Source organism: Neolamprologus brichardi, chromosome 5 (genome assembly GCF_056152115.1).
Source record: "Neolamprologus brichardi isolate AB-2024 chromosome 5, ASM5615211v1, whole genome shotgun sequence".
Taxonomy (NCBI): domain Eukaryota; kingdom Metazoa; phylum Chordata; class Actinopteri; order Cichliformes; family Cichlidae; genus Neolamprologus; species Neolamprologus brichardi.
Genome location: NC_142108.1, coordinates 34043337 through 34063589, shown reverse-complemented (window position 1 = coordinate 34063589; position 20253 = coordinate 34043337). Strand labels below are relative to the sequence as shown.

General features: G+C 41.4%; 1 protein-coding gene across 3 annotated transcripts in view; it reads left to right on the top strand.

Annotated features, from left to right (window-relative positions):
- LOC102797476 (dedicator of cytokinesis protein 3-like) overlaps positions 1-20253 on the top strand; it is a 304843-nt gene that overhangs the window by 88236 nt on the left and 196354 nt on the right. For all 3 annotated transcript variants that reach the window (XM_087841103.1, XM_087841105.1, XM_087841104.1), the window contains exon 2: positions 18364-18447. In XM_087841103.1, the coding sequence (XP_087697229.1) occupies positions 18364-18447 (84 nt within the window). The remainder of the gene's footprint in view (positions 1-18363; positions 18448-20253) is intronic.

The following is a 20253-nucleotide window of genomic DNA, read 5'->3' as shown; positions in this document are numbered from 1 at the left end:
TTCCTGGTTCTGCCATAATCTGTAGTTTTTTTCTTCCTGGTTTAATTTTTCTCTGAATTTTGTCCTTCTTTCAGTTCACTTCCTGTTTTATTTTGGAGCTTAGCTCTTTGAGCTTTCTCTGTGTGTGTGTGTGTGTTGGGTTGCAATCACATCAACTCCCTCTTATTTTAAAGCTTGTTTGATTTTTGATATAATAATATGTTTCAGTTTAATAAGAGACAATAAATAAACTTGATTTTGAAGATTTTTAATTTTACTTATTTATTCTTATATATTTATTTATTTATTATTTTTGCTGTTCTGTAGATAATCAAGAAATCATCTGCAGGGAGAAAGAAAATGAAAGTAATTAGCTCTGTGTCTGTAATGAACCTCGGGGTTATATGGGACATCATGAAGTAGATGCACGCCGTTTCCCATTTCAGACGTGGTATAAAAGCAGCCTCTGATTATATCATAGAGCACATGTACACACCTAAGTGTCTAAAGAGGTCGTTAAAAGGTCCCGTGATGTTCCCCCGGTGTGTGTGGGACATTTGATTTCAGCACTTAGACTTCTACTTCTCTAATCACTTACACCAAAATTTGAAAGCCCCGTTAACGACGTCCTTCCACTATCGCCAGACTTCGCTCCCTGAAGGCTCTTAATGGCTTGATTAAAGGCTGTTTCCTATAAGCCATTACCTCGATTAAACTTTCATCATAAGTGCGATAATGACTTCTGTTAGAAGATAAATGTGTGTAGGTGTTTGAGCTCTGCCTGCGGCTTCATCCAGTTAACCCTTTGCCTTTATCTTCAGAGGAATAATTGCAGTGACACGCTGACATTTTCCATTTTAAACGCCCCTCCTTCTCTTCAGCTGGCCTTTTTTCCAAACGGTGTAAATAACTAATGGGTGCCCTTAATGCATAAACACTGAATCGTTTTAATTCTCGAGTCAAAAACCTTCCACTTAATAAACGTTCTAGAAAATTGGCTGTAGGTTTGTGCAGTCATCGTTTTTCTTGGCTTACTGTGTCCATAGCATAAATCACAGAATGTCCCAGCTGCACGGGGCTGCCAAAGTAACAAATGACTCTATTAATACTTCCAACAACTCTGAATGGGCTAAACGTGAAGAAATGGGTTAAAAGTCAAGCTAGTTGTTATTTGATTCATTTGATTGGACACTTTTCTCACTTCCTTACAAAAGATGAGTTTGTGAGATCATCACAAAGCCTTGAAAATGTGAGTAACGAGAGAGAATCTCATCTTGTGTCACTTTTAGAAATACTCAGTTTATTGGAAGATGTTAATAAACTGCGCAAAAGACACAAAATCCACTTTGTGTAAATTCTGTAAACTGGCACAGACATCACGTCGCTTTCATCGCACCTCAGCTCTCTTCTCTTTCCTCTCGCACGCAACTGGTTGCAGTTATGCTGAAGGTTTCTTCCTGTTTGAAGGAAGGAGTTTTTTGTCCCCACCGTTGCCAAGCACTTGTTGCGGTTTCTTTCTAGTATTGATGGGTGTTTAGCTTGCAATATAAAGTGTTTCCAGCACACTGTTGTTGTGAATTTGCACTATATAAATAAAACTGAAGAGAACAAGATTTGGGACCTTCAGGTAAAAGCCACACCTGACTGTCGTCGACATTTTTGTCGCCATAAAAAATTTCCAGTCTGGAGTTTATGTGAGAAAGGTTGATGAAGCTGTTTGCCTAGATCAGGGGTCGGCAACCTGCGGCTCTTTTGTCCTTATACAGCGGCTCCGCGTGGTTTGGGAAAATAAATTCAAGTATTTAGCTGAAGCGTATTTTATTTGTGTTTAGTTCTTTTTTTAACTTGTAGTTCTAAATTGGAAGATTATTGTGATTTTGAAATATAAAAATAAAATTATATCTTATTATTTTTTCATTGCTCAAAATAAGCGTCACACTCGTGGAAGCCGGTGTACCCGCAGAAACGGCGTGCATTTATCGAGACTTTCAACCCCAGGTAGGCCAATTATGGATCTTCGGATCCACATTATGTCAGCAGCTGTTCTCCACCATGAACTATGTTAAAACAAACGCCGCTCACGCCTCACAGATGACAGCTTACAGTCCTGCGTAAAGATGAAAGCCCCGATTTGCAGATGCTGTGCGCAGAGGTTCGGGACCATAAGTCTTATTGTAAACATATCACGGCAGACCGACGATGTTTGCATGAACACGCTATTGACCACTTTTCACACACGGCTGCTGTACGCATACAGCCGGCTGTAGCTTTTCAGCTCACAGCCCGACAACACAACAGCATAGATAGCATAGACGTAAAGGCGGCGAGGCGTGATTGCGGGTGCCGCGGGTCCCATACAGCGGCGCTGCAGACCACGCCCCGCCACACACATTAACCAGGTAAAATACATATTTAGGCAGAATTTTGCAAATATCTATTTTTTTTAGCAGCATTGTGCTTTTTTTCCAATTATTTTTTAAAAGTCAGGTCAAGGCTCCAAAAGCCCAAAGGCGATATGAGGGTGGCTCACAACAGTTTTTGTTTGCTGGATCATTTTAGTTCAGCTGGGTGTCTTTCCTTTTGTTATATTTCTTTAAGAGTTCAAAATGTGTTAATTACATAAATCAAATGTAATTTTTTCTGTAACTTCAAGGATTTCATAAGCAACACACCTTAGTTTCTCTGTGGATTCTTTTAAAAAGCAGTTAAAAACGTTTCTGTTCAAACAAGCCTTTTGTTGATCTACGTATTTTATATTCTTTACATTATTTACATTTGATCTTTTACATTGTGTATAATGTCTATTGATTGTATTGTTTATTTTAATATCTGTGTACAGCGCTTTGTGGCTGCCTCTCTGTGAAAAGCACTTAATAAATAAACTTTACTTACTTACTTTAGTTGTTCACACAAAGCATAAAGGTAAAAAACAATATAAACAGTGTTATCTTCATTTTAGATGTCAAAAAGTATTTGCGGCTCCCAGTGTTTTCTTTTGCGTGGAAACCGAGTCCAAGTGGCTCTTTGGGTGTTAAAGGTTGCAGATCCCTGGCCTAGATGCACAACACAAATGCAGTGTTGTGCATCTCAAACACTAACCAACAAATGGCTCTAAACTTTAAATTGATTGTGTGAGGAAAACCTCGTACGCTTCTGCCGTAAAGCTGTTTGACTCAAACTCTTGAACCCCTGAGTCTGTGCGCTCCTGATTCGTATTCATAACGCAGTCCTTCTCCCGGGAGCCGCTCAGTGCCAACCACCCGAACCGTTGGTTATAGAGACTGTAGCAGATCAGTCGGGGAGAGCTGAGGGTAAAGTGCATCTGAGTAGTTTTCCTGTTTAGCCTATTAATAGCAGAGAGCAGATCTCCAGGCTCAACAAGACGTACTGAGATCCGTGTCCCATCTGTGCAGTACAGTTTAGCTCAGCTGTATGTGGGTTGGTGTGTACTGTCACACTCACTGCTGTCGGCCTAGTTCGCTTTGCTGCCACTGCTGTTGCTGAGAAAGACTTTTCTGTGCTCCGGTTTTACTCAAGCTGTTTCCTACATCACCCCCTAACACTTTGTTCGCTGCTTGTCTTACATTTCAGCTTGCTTTAGGTTGCAAAGCATGCATGCAGGCAGACGCGCAGTCACTGCACATGCGTAGGATTAAATAATACAGGAACACATGCAACAAACCAGCACGAGTCTCTGTCATCGCTATGTTAGGCTCTTAGTCTCTTTACATTTATTCCAGCATCATCAACCATACAGAGACCAGCACACACACACACACACACAAACACACACACACACACACACACACACACACACACACACACACACACACACACACACACACACACACACACAAACATGATGCTGGCTGCATTCGCAATGTTGCCTGTGGATGTCTGTGGACATCGTGGAGGATATTAAAATGAGATACTTCGTGTCTTAATTAGGATGAGATCTTATGCAAGGCATGGTGACACACACACACACACACACACACACACACACACACACACATATTTGTACATGCAGACAGAAGTACTCTTACAGGAAATAAAAGCACTAATTGGGTCTTTGGTTTCCAGCATGCTAACCATATAAAATAATATTGCAATGTAAAAATATTCGTCTCGTTTCTTTCCACATGGAAACTTCTTGGCAGCAACATCTTTAGACATTTGACTATCTGCCCTTTACTTTAAAATTGCCCTCTCTCTGGAGATCCCTTTCCCCCTCTTTCTCTTTTGCTTGCACACACACTCTCCCTGTGGTTCGGTTCACACTTGAGAGTATTCTGTCATGTGTTGTGTGCAGCAGAACAAGGACAAACACAAGAGTAGATCACACACAGACCAAAGGAAACACAGGGCTTAAATCCACAGAGGGAGGAATCAGGGAATGGGAGACAGGAGGGAAACACAGCTGGGACAAATCAGGGCTAACGAGACAAGGGAAGCAAAACGATGGAACAACTCTAACATAAACCACACGGAGAACCTAAACTTAGAACAATCCTATAACCCATTAGACAAAATGTTAGAATATAATGAAATAAACAAATTCAAAGAACCAAAAACACAAAACTGTGTCGAAGAACCAGGCGCTCAACATGTTCACATCGTTTATCTCTCATATCTGTGAACTGAATGCACAGATGTGTAAATGTGTGATGCGTTCGTGGAGGATCGAGATGCAGAATACAACATTATTTGCATTCGACTGTTTACAGTGAAAGGACGCCACTGGGACGCAGGCTGCATATTGTTATTAATGTGGTTTAATCCCAGTATATGTGCCCACTGGGGGCTTGTGTCGGGCTGCAGACAGCACCCACTGCAGGGACCCCAAAGGTTCCCTCTCAGTGGCTCAAAAGGGCAAAAATGGGCCCCACGCGAGCCCCTCCTGGGTTTACTGAAACCTGTATACAGACTCCAAAGGGCAAAACAGCTGTGTGCAGTTTGCCCAGCTCACTTAGTTCACCCACAACTACCCACTGTGGGGCCATGTGGGCATGTTTTCTGGGTAGCTCCACAGATAAAATGTGCATCTTTGAATTTCCAAGTTACAGAAGCTCTCACAGGCCTCAGCCTCGCTGCAGTTTCACCTTTAGGCCTTGATCTTTCTGAAAAGTTTCAACAAGATCCTGCAGCTTGGTTTTCTTTTTATATCTTAAACTCAGCAGGTTTCAAAAAGCTGTTAAAATACAGATCAGTTAATGAGAGGATCCCACTTTAAACGTTGTCATCAAACATTGCTCTAAGCTCATCTTTTAAAATCCTAAAATCTTAGGAAAATTACTCCAAACAAGGCGAGTTTTTAAAGTTATGCATTCTTTTTACATTCATTCAGAGCTTTCTCCAAATGATTTCATTAAACAGAATTCTATTTTTGCCATGTTGATCTTTAATCCTTGTAATACATTTACTTTGTGTACATATTGTAAACTGAGGAAAGCGTCTTTCAGCTGTTACCTTTTTAAAGCTGTTAGCTTCACATGTTTCTGTGCCAAACGCCCGGACTAACACCACCCCCGAGGAGTTTGTTTCTCCTCCTTGAGAGAGGAGTTTGTTGGGCAAATTTATAACAAGCTACTCTGTGGAGCCACTATTTTTCTGAACTGAAGGAGAAACGGCTAAAAAGAACAGCAAATGCTCCTAAAAACGTCTGGAGGCCATCACAACATCTGTGTGATAAGATCATCTAAAATCAGAGCTGCTTTGGTGAATGTTTAAAAGGTGGCAAAGAAACACTTCCTTGAAAAATGTGTTTCTCACACCAATTTCCAATTTTCCAGGCGTATTGGCAGACGTGTGAGCAGCCTCTGAGGGAATAACTGACTCGAAGGAGAAAACTGGAGTTGAGAAATGTGAATATAATAATGAATTCTGTGTAAGCAATGTGAAAGTGATCCATGTCCTAATTAAGCAATCAGGGTCTCGTATAAAAAACTATTAAAAGGAAAAAAAGGAAATGATCACCTGAGGGGAGAGCTTCGCGCCCTCCATGCAGTTGATTGGCTCGGCCGTTAGTGCTGTTAGCTCACAGGGATCAGAGGACCTTTATGTGATGAGTTTGCATAATCTCTGCACCAGTTTCCTTTAGTTTCCATCCACAGACGCGCTCAGTTAATGTTGACCGTCTTCTCACTTAAACAGATATTAAATCTCAAGAGTTTCACTTCCTTATATTAAAAAACTTTGTGCTGTATGTAATTAGCAAAACAGTGAAACTGCAAAATAATTGCAGTGCTAAGCAAAGGCAGAATCCTCTCACCGCTGAACAGCACGACTTCACAGACCAGAGGCTGAACCAAATCCTTTATGTTCGTCTTTTATCTACAGTCTGTGCAGTTTCAAACACAGCAGCAGTTTGAAACGGTGCTTTTTGTGGAGCTTATTGGAGAAACTGCAACTTAGTTGGATTTACTGTACTGCACGCCATTTAATCCAACTTTCATCTGATGGCCCAAAACATTTAATCAGGTGTGTGGAGCTCACACAGACGAGGTTTGTAGCACTACCAGAACAAAACTCCAGACACATGTAGACTATAAAACTTTATCACTCCTGGTAGGGCTGCTCGATTATGGCAAAAATGATGATCACGATTATTTTCACTGAAATTGAGATCTCGATTATTTGACGATATTTATTTAACAATAACAATGTGTTGAATAATGACTTTAAAGATTATCAAAAATAATATAAAATAGTGCAAATACTGATAACAGTGCAAATGTTTGCAATATAAGAAATAAATGAAAAATGTAAACATCTATGTTTAGTGAACTTTGCAGTGTTGCTCTGTGGTGCAGCTACGACACTGTAGCAAAGTTTACACACTGTGTCTACTTGATCCACGTCTGACTCATGAACCCATAATGTTTCCACACCACTGAAGTTTTTTTACCTCTTTTCAACCAACAGCAGTCACTCTCCTCTCCAAATAACTTCTGCTTAGCTTTCTGAGCTTCCTTTGGGTCCTCTTAATCAGCGGTCCCCAACCCCCGGGCCTCGGACCGGTACCGGTCCGTGAGTCGTTTGGTACCGGGCCGCGAGAGTTGAGGCTCAGATGTGAAATGTGTAGTTTTCAGCGTTATTTTGTTATTGTTTTTATCGTTTTTATCGTTTACTCGGTTTTCCTGGGTCTTTTCACGTGTGTTATGAATAAATCTTACTTTTTTCGGTGCCGGTACTAGTTTTATTTTGTTGTATTTATCCGCGACACCTTAAAGGCGATCGTGGCTCAAAAGTTGGGCGTTCGCCTTGTAATCGGAAGGTTGCCGGTTCGAGCCCCGGCTCCGACAGTCTCGGTTGTTGTGTCCTTGGGCAAGACACTTCATCTACCGCCTACTGGTGTTGGCCAGAAGGGCCGATGGCGCGATATGGCAGCCTCGCTTCTGTCAGTGCGCCCCAGGGCAGCTGTGGCTACAGCTGTAGCTGCCTCCACCAGTGTGTGAATGGGTGGATGACTGGGTGTGTAAAGCGCTTTGGGGTCCCTAGGGGGGACTAGTAAAAGCGCTATACAAATACAGGCTATTTACCATTTACCATTTCATGAAAATATTGTCGGGCATAAACCGGTCCGTGGCGCAAAAAAGGTTGGAGACCGCTGCTCTTAATTGTTGTGACACGTGTTCGAAATGCAGAGAGGTGCGCTCGATTTGCCACACGGAGCAGCGCGAGAGTAAAGCACGAGGGAGGGGCTAATAATCGGCTCAGTCATTTTTAATGATCGTTGAAAGCCCAGATCGTAATCGTGATTAAAGTTCGATTAATTGAGCAGCCCTAACTCCTGTGCTCCTGAGGTCCACAATTTTAAGGGAATACTTGTGCACACACTGACCCCCATGTGGCCACTCTAGCAGGAGATATGACAGAAAAACCTGTGGGTCTTTCTGTTAAAAGTGCTTGTTGACATTGAGTCATATGATTGTTGGGTTTTCTCTGTATTATTGTCTTTACCTTACAATATAAAGCAGAGACGACGGTTGTTGTTGTGGTGTTATATATAAACAAACTAGAATAGAACTGAATTATATACCAGCTGTAATCATTACTGCTCTCTGCTTTAAAATCTCAAAGAGGGGGTGGCAAAGAGAAGATACCCCTAATTGAGACCCTACGGATTAGCTTTAATTGCTAAAAAACCCCTCTCATGTCCTATATATGCAAGTTTTTAAAAACAAATGTAATCTTTTTTGTATATTTCTACGTGTGGGCGTTGAAATCCAAATCTTTCAAAGTGTTTTCTCTGCATTTGGATCTGAAAACATGCAACGATGCTGCACTTAATAAAAGATGATAGGAGATGCGTTTGAACAAGTTTGCAGCATTTTCCAGCTCGAGCACTGAAGTGCAGTTTGTTGATTTGTTTTATCCTGTTCGAGCTCTTTTTGTAGTTACTCATGAATCTTCAGTGTGGCACACGAACACGGCACTCCGAGGTCCCGCACTTAAAAGCTTGTGCCAAATATGTTTTCTTCAAATGTACAACCTTTGTTCTACTGATGAGAAGAAAGTTCCTGCTTTAAATTATTCAGCGGTGAAATTTGTGTCATATGTCTGGATCAGTTTGGATTTCGGTGGAATTCTTGAGCATCAATTAAATATTGAAACAAAGTCTCCGCAGTCACACTAGAAATTGAATTATTCTGTTCACTAAACCGTCTGAGAAGTGGCGTGTGCACAAACACACAGTTTCCCCCACGCGCAGCTTTGTTTCCATCATTTGTTTTTTGGGACTCCTCACAATCTCATTCATACACAAACACACACACAGATGTGGAAAGGCCACAGGCTAAGTGGTGTGACTGGCTTAACAGATGTGAGTCATTTGTCAGACTATTGACCCAATCCGCTGGATAAACTAAATGCCAATACGAGCCAGATAGAGCAATGCTAATCCCCGTGAGTGTTCGGTGTGTGTGCCTCTCCTCATCATCTCTGCTCTGCCTCTTGTCTTCTCTGGAGAGCTGTTAGCTTTGTGACAGCTTCCCCAGAGGCACAGGAAGGAAAAAAACCCAAAAGGACGTCTCACCAACAGGGTGAACCAGCAGTTTCCACCTTTATTTGGGGATATTTGTCCCTAACTTACTTAATTTTACTTAATTTTTTAATTTACATAAAGTTTGTTTAATGAAAACATTGCTGTTCCTGTTGGAGTGGTGCCGTGGTCGAGTGGTTAACACGTTCTCGCCCTGTGGTGTCTAAAGAATAGATGGATGGAACCACTGAAGACCATCTGATTTTTCATTAGTAGGGATATTTAAAGTAAAGTCTTTCAGGGATTATTGGATGTTCCAGATAGGGCTGCACGATTAATCGTTAGAAAATCGCGATCTCGATTCATACTTATGTGCGATCTCATTTCCAAATGACAACAATAAAAAAAAAAGAAAAAAAAAAAGACGACGATTGTACCGCATTTTGATCCGGGACGTAATCTGCATGAAAACAAGCGCTCACTCTTCCTGCTCAACAAATGACGAGGGCGGAGCTTATACCACGTGATACAGAAGCTGGCTGCTAAAATTAGCAGGAAAAAACAACGGAGAGCACGTCAGGGATGACGAGAAAGTGACAGGAGAAAATCCGTCCCGGTCAACCACCCAAACATCAATAACGGGAACCTTATACAGCGCTTCCCTATACACGTCGAACTCCCGCAGGCACAAAGAAATTACGGAGGCTATCACTTATCACCTGACCAAAGATATGGCTCCATCAACACTGTGCAAAACGAGGGATTTAGGAAAATGATCAACACCCTAGACAAACGCTGCACAGTGCCGTCTTTTCTATTGTTGCACTACCTGCTCTATACACGCAGTGTCAGCAACGGTGGAGACGGAATTTCAAGCAGTACAACATTTTGCAGCAACGACAAAACGTGAGACATTTGTTGTTTTTATGTTTATTTATTGTTTTTATGTTCAGTATCAACTGTTACAAAGTTGATGTGCAGTTAATAAGCGCAATAAATATTTATATTGGAAAAGAAAATCGTGAGAGAATCGTGATCTCAATTCTAAGCAAAAAAATCGTGATTCTCATTTTATGCAAAATCGTGCAGCCCTAGTTCCAGATCAACCTTCGGTCTGACTGGATAAAATAAACTTAATGGGTATATAAAGCACTTTCATTAATACTGACTCCCTGGGTCTTCTCCATCATAATTTCCATCCACAGTCTTTTCCATCAGATTTCTGATTCCAGGTTATGCAGAGTTCTGCGAATACAAGATGCATTGTGCATGAAATCCACTGTTTGCAATGTAAACTGAGGTCATCATGTGTTTCCTGCCAAGTTTTATGTTGTCTACAAGCCCCACCCAGAAAATGTGACGCTATGTAAACTGAAAAATAACTATAGTCTGCAATGATTTGCAAACCCCATAAACGGACAGTTTATCCACACAGAAACACTGAAAACACGTTTAAATTGAGACATTTTACTATGCTATGAAAAATATGAGCTCAATTTAAATTTAAGGGTTGCCACATGTCTCAAGAAAGTTGCGATGGGGGCAACAACACGGACGTCTTCAGCACTAAAGAAGACATCGACCATCAGGCTTATTATCAGCTCTCGGTTCCACAGAATCTCTGATGTGTGGGGGAAGCATTGATACCTTGGGAATTGGCAGCTTTCATATCTGGAAAGACGTCATCAGTGCTGAGGTCTATGCCCGTTTTAGAGTCTTTGAACAGTGTTTTGTCAGGGAAGGTCTTCATGTTTCACATAATGCACGGAGTCTGAACTGGCCTGTTTGCAGGAGAATGAACTGAGAGCATCATGAAACTAATAACAGGACAAAGAAGACCGAGGACAGATAAGAATGGGACAGCGTTCTTCAGTTCAATTCAGTTCAGTTCATTTTTATTTCAAACATTTCAAACATGTGCCTTCACAATCATTACAAAATATCGTTCCATTATTTGTTTGAAAAGGAGTAGGCAGAAGTATTTACTTATTTGTCCCTACCCCCTCAAGTTTTACCTCTCATTCATTTAATTTTTTTTTTTTAGTCTTAAATTAAACAAACAACATATGAAACAAAAGTAAAGCCAAACAAAACAAAACATACATAAATCAAAAACAAGAAATTAGCAAGCCCCACCACAGTATAGTTTCTTTCATATGAAAAATACAGAAGGTGTATATTTGCAGATACACAAATTATGGAAAAACAAACAACCAAAACAAAAATCCAAAAAATTACCAGCAACATTACCGTCCTGGGTTAACCCCGTTTTCTTCATTCTTATACTTATTTAAAATCAGGTTTTTATATTTTACTTTAAACTGTTTTATGTTTTTACTGTCCTTTATTTCTTCTGTTAGACTGTTCCATAATTTAACTCCTGCAATTGAGATAGACATCGTTCTTAAAGTTGTTCTAGCACTTTGTATTTTTAAATTCCATTTCCCTCTTAAGTTATACCCACCTTCTCTTTCTATGAACAATTTACAGATTTCTTTTGGAAGCAATTTATTTCTTACTTTATACATTATTTGCGCTGTTTTAAGCTTCACCAAGTCTTGGAATTTAATAGCTTGCATTTTGACAAAGAGTGCATTTGTATGGTCCCTGTACCCCACATTATTTATTAATCTAATGGCCTTTTTCTGTATTATAGTTATTGTTTGTGTGTTACTTTTGTATGCGTTTCCCCAGACCTCTACACAGTAGCTCATATATGGTAGTAGTAAAGCACAGTATAAAATGTGCAGTGCTTTCTAGGGGTGCAACGATACTCGTATCGATATTGAACCGTTCGATACAGTGCTTTCGGTTCGGTACGCATATGTATCGAACAATACAACATTTTTAAATTTATTTTATCAACTTTTCTTCTGACGGTGCTGTCTGTGTTGAGCGCTCAGTGGATCTGCACTCGACAGTGCAGCCTAGGCGGAGTAGTCGAACGCAGATTCACTGAGCGCAGCGCAAGCTAGCGAGACAGAAGTTAAGCTCTCCTTGCAACATGGCAAATTGAACCTCCCCCACCCTCATTCAGATCTGGCCTTTGGAACTATCTTGGTTTTCATGTGACGTATGACCCTGAAGGTAAGTGCGTCATGGACTAAAGTAAAACAGTATGTCGGATGTGCCACGCAATGCTCAATTACATTGGTGGGAACTAGTGCGTTAGCGCAGTTAGCTTGTTAACGTGCTGGCCGTCCAGCCCCACACAGTGGGAACACAACGAATATGACTGCACATTTACTCCGACATCATCCTAGTGCAAAGACAAGTGGAAGCAGACAAAAACAACAAGCACGCATGCTACAAACTTTACCCGAGTCATTTAGACAGCCGTTAGCACATGATTCTCCTTATGGGGACCTGATATGTTTAATATGCTGCTGAGAATATAGCCCAGAAGAAGCGTATAGTAGAGCTTTTATTTTGGAAAGAGACATTTCTCTGTAATAAACTCTCTTTTCCAAAGATGAGTGATTTCTCGATCAGATAGATTTATTTTTTTATTACTTTGTTGTTTCAGCAACATTAAATTTAAAAACTGTACTTTTGAGTTAAAATATATATTTATAATTTTAATAAATGACAAATTAAAAAAGCATGAACATTTTTTTTGTATCGAAAAAATATTGAACCGTGACACCAAAGTATCAAACCGAACCGTGAATTTTGTGTATCGTTGCACCCCTAGTGCTTTCTGATCCAACATACGCTTTGTTTTCTCTTCTCCCGAAAGTCCGGCAGCTGCTCTGCTCGGGTCCCAGACGTTGATGAACTGTTGTTAAAAGACGAAGGCCTGTCTAACGTTTCTGACACATGTTGCTGCCATCAAATTCAAAATAAGCCTTTTTTCTTAAACCTGTACATTTTCTCATTTTAAGCATTTAATGTGTAGATTTGTCGATGATTCCATTTTTAGTTACATTTCAAACAGCTTGCAAACATCTTCAGTGTTGCGTCTGAGTCTTATCCTGATAAATAAGATGAGTGATTATTAAATATCTTTCCAGAAAGTTTCATCTTTATTAAATTATTATAATCAGCACTAAATTTGCTAAAAGGGTAATAAAATGAGACAGACTGATTAACGGATGTTAATTTCAAACTCCTGTACAGTAAGTGAGACGCATGCTGTTGTCTTTGGTGAGCCACTTCTTATAATCTGCAGTCGTGAGCCAGAAAAAAAGTCCTCTGATCACGATCACATACGTTTGGATAACAGGTGGGAGGAGGAGGAGGATGGAGTCACGCTCGAACAGCGTTCAGAGAAGATGAGGTCAAGAACTGGATCCATCAAAGCTAACAAGCTATTTACAAAGAGAGCGTGTAGCATGGGAACAATGGCAGCCGTCTGTGTCGAGAGAGACCGAACGCTGGTCGCTGCTTCGACCTCGGGGGGCTACAGCTCCGTTTTCTTGTTGTTGTTTTTTTTAACACAGTCAAACTCCAATTCTCACTACTTGGAACATGACAACTAGAGGTTTGTGGGACATTAAAGGTAATTGAGCAGTGGTTGGTTGCATTTTACACTTGGTCAGGGCAAGAGGGCAAGACCGTGAGAGCATGAAGGGTCTCTGACGATGCCAGGGACTATGATGGACTGACTTTGAAAGTCACAGCCAACAAAGAGAGACACACGGGGATGAAGGGCTCGAGAGAGTTGAGATTGTCAGTGACACAATCCAAAACAGTGACAATCCCAACTGATCGCTGCTAATAGTGGAGACAGAGAGCATTACAGTGACACAGAGAGTGACAGCGACGGCAGAGAGCGAGAGTGACGCTGATGATACAGAGACAGATGGTGACAGCGACACAGAGACAAAGCCAGGCAGAGACAGATGCAACAGTCCCGTCGCCCGGAGGTGCGAGCTGTGTGTCCTCGCTGCCACAGTACCAGACTGCAGTCTGCATCTCAAACTACAGTTTGCTGTGTGCACGGTAGCTGATTTATTTAAGCATTTCCTTCAGATTACAATCTACGGAGCCCCGCAGGGGACATGGGAGAAAAAAAAATAAAGACGGAATTTTGCGAGATCTCGCAAAACAAAAGTTGAATTCCAACAATGGCGGCAGCTACTTAGTTGTAATATTACTCTTTCTGGGTCACAAAATACACTTTTAAGATATTTTGAGACGTGAATGTAGTTGTGTAAACGTCAGATATCTGCTCGGTTTACAAGACATCACACGTTTTCGGAGATCTGACACCCACCATCTCGAAGCTAACGGGAGGTCAAGACCTACTACAGCCGGGAGGAACACCGCTTTCCCGGCACATCGTGCCTCGACCTCCCGGCAGTGTTGCCAACTCCTCAGTAAGGAAAATCGCTATTGGCTGTCCTAAAAGTCGCTAGAAGTCGCCAAATGGTGTCATCACCTAATTTGCATAATTGGTCATGCTAATGTAAATGTAATCTACGGTGTTGGAGAGAGAAATAACATCGTGGAAGAGACATAAAGTGAGTAAAAAACGTCCTAAATGCATTTAGAGTTTATTTAGAACTACAAATTAAATTTCTTTTAGCAATTATTGTTTTTTAATGTCACAATTCCAACCCTGCTCCTTTACCCGGGCTTGGACCGGCAAAAGTGACCCAAAATTGGCACTATGGTGGAGTTACTTTGTGTGTGTGTATAAGTAGTTTAAACCTTGTGATCCACAAAACAGCATAACAGTAAAAGGACTGACTGCGTTACAGTCAGTTCGGGAGCAGCGGCTTCGCTCGATTCATTTGCCGTTTGGACGCACAGGTGTGAACATCACCTGCCCTGATAGCAGCTGGGGGAGGACTATCCTCCGCCTGGGAGCGCTTTGGCACGGGTGAGGTGCCCCAGGCAGCACCGCTGCCTGTTGAGAGTAAAAGCGATACTCGTTTTCACGTCAAAAAGTCGTCATAAATAAGTCTCCAGTAATACCAGAAAAAGTCGCCAGAATTGTCGCTAGTCGCTTTTTAGAAAAAAAGTCGCTAAGGGGGTCTGAAAACTCGCTAAATATAGCGACAAAGTCGCTAAGTTGGAAACACTGCCTCCCGGTCGGCTTCGAGCTGGCGGCCCCCGAAGAATGCAGCTAAAACTTTTGCGAGATCCCGAGTTTGTTTTGCGAGATCTCACAAAAGTCCGTCTTAATTTTCTTTTTCTCCCATGTCCCCTGCGGGGCTCCGTAACAATCTTCTAAAAGGGTTATGTCATCCAATGTCATCTTTGAACTGCAGCTGGTAATAGTCGTCCGTCTGTCCTGTTGGTCCACTGCTAGCTGGAGAGCCTCTCACAGGTGGAGAACTCGTTCATGAACCGCTACGAGTGAGGCTGCAGAGTGGTGGCAACTTTTTGGCGAGCATCTGATTTATCAGCTGTTTGTCTCAAAGTATGGCAAAGAAGAAAAGCCTTTAAAAATTTCCATATCTCCACCTAACAGCAATACAAGGTATTGTGTTGTGTCTTTGGGAAACACAACAGTGATTATTACAAACCGACCTCCTCCCTGCACCCAGGTTTGACTAGAACAGCGTTACTTCAAAGTCAAGGATTTGTGGGCATTAGCAGAAATGACTAAAGCCTTGGACTCGTCTCTCGTGGTCTTTTTAAAGGTGCTATCTCGTTTTCTTGCGACCTTTTTAAAGATTTGCTGAAATTTGAATTGCAGATGTGGCGCTGTGTTAATTCAGCTGTGTGTAAAAATTCACTTTTCACTGTCTTTTTTATGTGTTTGCTCCGAGGCGGCAACAGCTCTCAACCCTGCTGTGACATGAATAAGTTGGGAACATTATTACCATATCTGCAACTTTTGACAGCTTTTTCGTGGTTTCCATCATTTTGAGATCTTGTGATTCTTTTTCTTAAAAAGTCCTAATTTAACAACGTCAGGAACAAAATAACATGTGCAGATAAGTGCGACGCCTGAGCCCTGCAGAGGAAAACAGCACTGATGGCGAGACCTGCAAACGGCATGCACAGATGACACGTTGCGACTAAATTTGGAGACTAAGAGTGGGGTTGGTGACAGAAAGCATGATTGTCCAGCGCGAGCACGACTTGGTCTTAAAGCTGTCTTTGTCTTCATGGTCAGTTCACCACAGACTCAATGGGAAAGATGGACAGTCTTTAAAAACAAAGAGCCTTTATCAAAGCAGACAAACAGACAAAGACAGTTTTAAGATCTCGTCTTGTTCTGCGTTCAGACACACCTGTGGCTTCCTGTCTGAACACCTACACAGACGAGAGCCTCGTGGTCGACGCTATCGCTCTTAGAGTTGCATTGAAATTGATTTGAACTGTACCCATTTTTACATCGTGACCTGGAGACTGTGCTAGCATCTTTTAGCATTACAGCTGCATTTGTGCCTTAACCCAGTGGTCCCTGTGAGTCCTCCTCTGTTGTTTTAGGATCCCTGGAAGTCTATTTTAAACCTGTTGTTACTGACCTTGGTTTTAAGTTGGACAGTGATTTTAAATTGGACAACCAAATCAGAGCAGTGGTGAAGTCCAGTTTTTATCATTTAAGGCGACTGGCAAGAGTAAAATCTTTTCTTTCGAGGCAGCACCTTGAAACAGTGATCCATGCTTTTGTTTCTTCCCGCCTGGACTGTAACTCACTTTATGTGGGGGTCAGTCAGTCGTTGCTCTCACGTCTGCAGCTGGTTCAAAATGCGGCTGCACGACTCCTAACAGGAACTCTAAAAAGAGAGCATATAACCCCCGTGCTGGCCTCTCTGCACTGGCTGCCTGTGTCTTTTAGAGTTCATTTTAAACTTCTTATGTTTGTTTTTAACCCTTTAAAACCGGTCAGAGCAGCACGCTCTGTTTTGCGTAACTATTTTTAAATCCCAGTAGCTCTGCAACCACGTGAGCTAGCACAATATTTTTTTTTGCACATGAAACCGGAGGAGTTGTACTTACATCTTATGCCATCAGCTTGTCCTCGGTCACAGTTTCCTTCCACATATAGCTTTGCAAAAACTGCATAAAAAGCACTTCCAGCAACAAAAACATAATATTCCAGAAACACGCTTTGCCGATCCGATCAGCTGTTCATAACACTTCCTACATTGGAATAGACGTCAGCGTGAACTATCACATGTCCGCCATGACCTGCCTGAAACCAGAAGTGACGTCATTTTCGCGGAAATGTAGTTTTTTACCATCAGGGCCTCAATGAGCCTATACTGGTGTTTTTAAAAGTTATGTTTGACTTTATGACTTTCTGTGTGGTTTCTGGGATGCTTAGGACTCATACTGCACTGCTGGAAATAGTTTATTTTGATGCATATGCTGCTTTTTTGTAAATTTGCATTATAATATTTATTTTCGTTTTTCCTGCAGTGTATAAAAATTGGTGTATTTCAAAAATAAAACTATGAAGACACTCAAAATAAATTTCCTGTGGTGGGAAACTATTTTGTGCAACTTTTTTGTATTTACAGTTTTGAGGGATAAGCCTCTTAAATTTCTCTAACTAGAAATATATGTTAAAAAAACAAAAACGCTTTTCAATTTTTTGTAGTTTATTGCACTTTTTTGCAATTTATGTAATTACTATGCACTTAATGCAGACATATTATTAAAATTTAGGCTGTAATGGTTGTATTGATGTATAGCAACTTGAAATGCTCCCAAAAATGGCTCCACAGCATGTAAACATATAATATAAGCTCTGGCGGCCTTGGTTCTATGGTAGGTCTTAAAGGGTTAATTGAAGTAGTTAATTAATGATTTCACTCTTCTTTTATTTGGTTTTTACTTATATCTCATGTAATTTTATTTTACAGTTCCAATGTACAGCACTTTGTGTCAGCTGTGGTTGTTTTAAAGTGCTTTATAAATAAAGTTGATGATGATGATGAATAATAGTTATATTCATAATAATGTCTGCTGCCCTCTTAGCCAGTTTACTCATGATTAAGACTTTAACCTGCACGGTTACCCGACTGCAATGTTAAATTGATCATTTCCCGATGATCAATTTAACATTGCAGTCCTGTAACAGAGCCGCTTGCACCGACTGCATCAGCAGGATGAGCTGTGAGGCCCGCTGTTTACTGGGTGTACTGGAGCAGTCATGAGGAATATGAACATCAACAGTGCCTGGTACAGCACGGCCTGGATGTGCTCAGTCGAGCTCTAATGTCTAACGTCACCCTGTTGTCATGGGACAGACACGCAGTGATGAAAGCAGACGAGGGCATTGCTTTGTATTTATGTGCTTTGATAACGTCCTTTGATCTGTGATGAAAATAAGCTGTTGCCGTCCAAAAGTTCAGACGCCAATCTTTTCATGCCGTAACCTTTTTCTTGCATCGCGTGCATGTTCGACAAATGTCAGAGCGTCTGCAGCTGTTATCATTTCCTCTGTCTTCCTAGGATCTCATCTTTTCCCGTCTCTCTCATTCTCTCCACAGTCATCTGCAACTTCCGAGGCTCGGTGACTCAGGGTTTGGCTCTGGAGGTGGGGGAGACTGTTCAGATCCTGGAGAAATGCGAAGGTAAGGCTTCTACCTGATTGATAGCTTCGTGAGATGCTACGGGGGCGGAAGTTTGATGCAGCAGTGATGCCATTGATCATCGTTACGACTGTAAGCATCAGTAAACATGGTAAATATCCCCCAGAGCGAGCATTTTCTTTGCATCTTGCTCTTCTCTTCAAAGGCGTTTGCATGCATATAGAATAGAAACGGTGAGAAGAGAAACAGTGCGTCTCCCAGCAGCACAGCAGCCAGCGCAGGAAGTCATAACTCTAATTTACAGTTATTTTCTGCAAAGATAAAACATGTATGTCATCACTCAGGTAGATATTACATAATAAGTTATCAATTTATGTCCTGTTCCCTGCAACAAAGTTGTACGATCTCAGTTCATACACGACTGGTACGACTGCTGTAACTTTCCAGGTCCTTATGAAACACTCCGGCTCCAGCCGTCCACTCCAGTCCTGACCGTAACCATAAGCCTGTCACGTTTTCCAAAGTGATTCAGGATCAGAACATAAAACACATTTACATGTATAGATTCATTCCAACCGGCTTTCAAGCTTCGAAACTAGGGATGGGTATCGTTTAGGTTTTATCCGGTGCCAAACCGGTACTTTTGAAACGGTGCCGGTGCTTAAACGGTGCTCAAACCGGTGCTTAAAGAATGGAGAACACAAAATTGGTCCAAAAACCTCTCATGTTCAGCTGTTTTTTTGTAAAAATATAACAATATTGGCCTTTTCTGCAGCTATAGGGCATATATGGTATCACTCTTGGCTGGAAGCAGCTTAAACAATGGAAAAAACACAAACTTTGTCCAAAAACCTCTCATGTTTAACTGTTTTCCACTTTTTCTTTGGTCATTTTAGCCTTTTTGTCCAGGGTGAAGGGAGTATCTGCCATCAAACAAGAAGACAGCCGCATGTAGCTATGATGGTGTTTGCTAGTTCACCTTACATGCATTAATGTAATAACGTGGTTAGCCTACTCAACGTAAATTACACACGAACAACATGAAGCTACTCACGCAGAGAAGAACGGCTGCTGCTGCATCATCATCCTCATCATTTCTGCTACACTGGCAGGGCTAGGGGCCAGGACTCTCCTCTTCGGGTTTTTGGGGGATGTGTCTAACTCCGGGTCCGATAACAGGCACCACACCCGCAGTAGATGTGCTCGGTGTGAGGTCTCGCAGCAAGCTATCAAATACGGCGCATTTTTCGGCTTTTTAAAAAAAATGCTATGCGTCGCCAGGTGTTTCATCGGTCAAAAGTCAGCCAGACTTTTGATCGCTTCGCCTTGGGCATTTTTAATCTGTAGCTCTGCTCTAAAAGAACGTACGTACCTGGACCCGCCTACTATCCTTAGAAACGTAAAATGATTGGCTAGAATCTAAAGTGTATCACAGCTCAGGGAAAAAAAGCACCGAAATGTGCGCTGCTTTTCGGTCTGGTTACTACCGTTTATGTCAGAACCGGTGCCATCATGGCATGATACCGGTACCCATCCCTACTCAAAACGCGTAACACAGAGTATGTTGCTCATTGGGATGAGAACGTGTTTTATGTTCTTGATGCTTGCATTGTCTGTACCATGTTCCCAGCATCCCTAAGCATGAGTCCATGCTGTTACAGTAATCAGTGTTATATGAACATAGCTACTAACAAGTGAATCATGCAAAAACAAACTATTTAAAATCTTCTGGTTATGACAGCCAGTTCAATTTGACTCGTTCTGTTTCTACTTCCAGCCAATAAAGATAACACATGAAATCTTCTTCTACTAGATTATTGTGCAAAAGCGACAGTGTTTTATTTATTG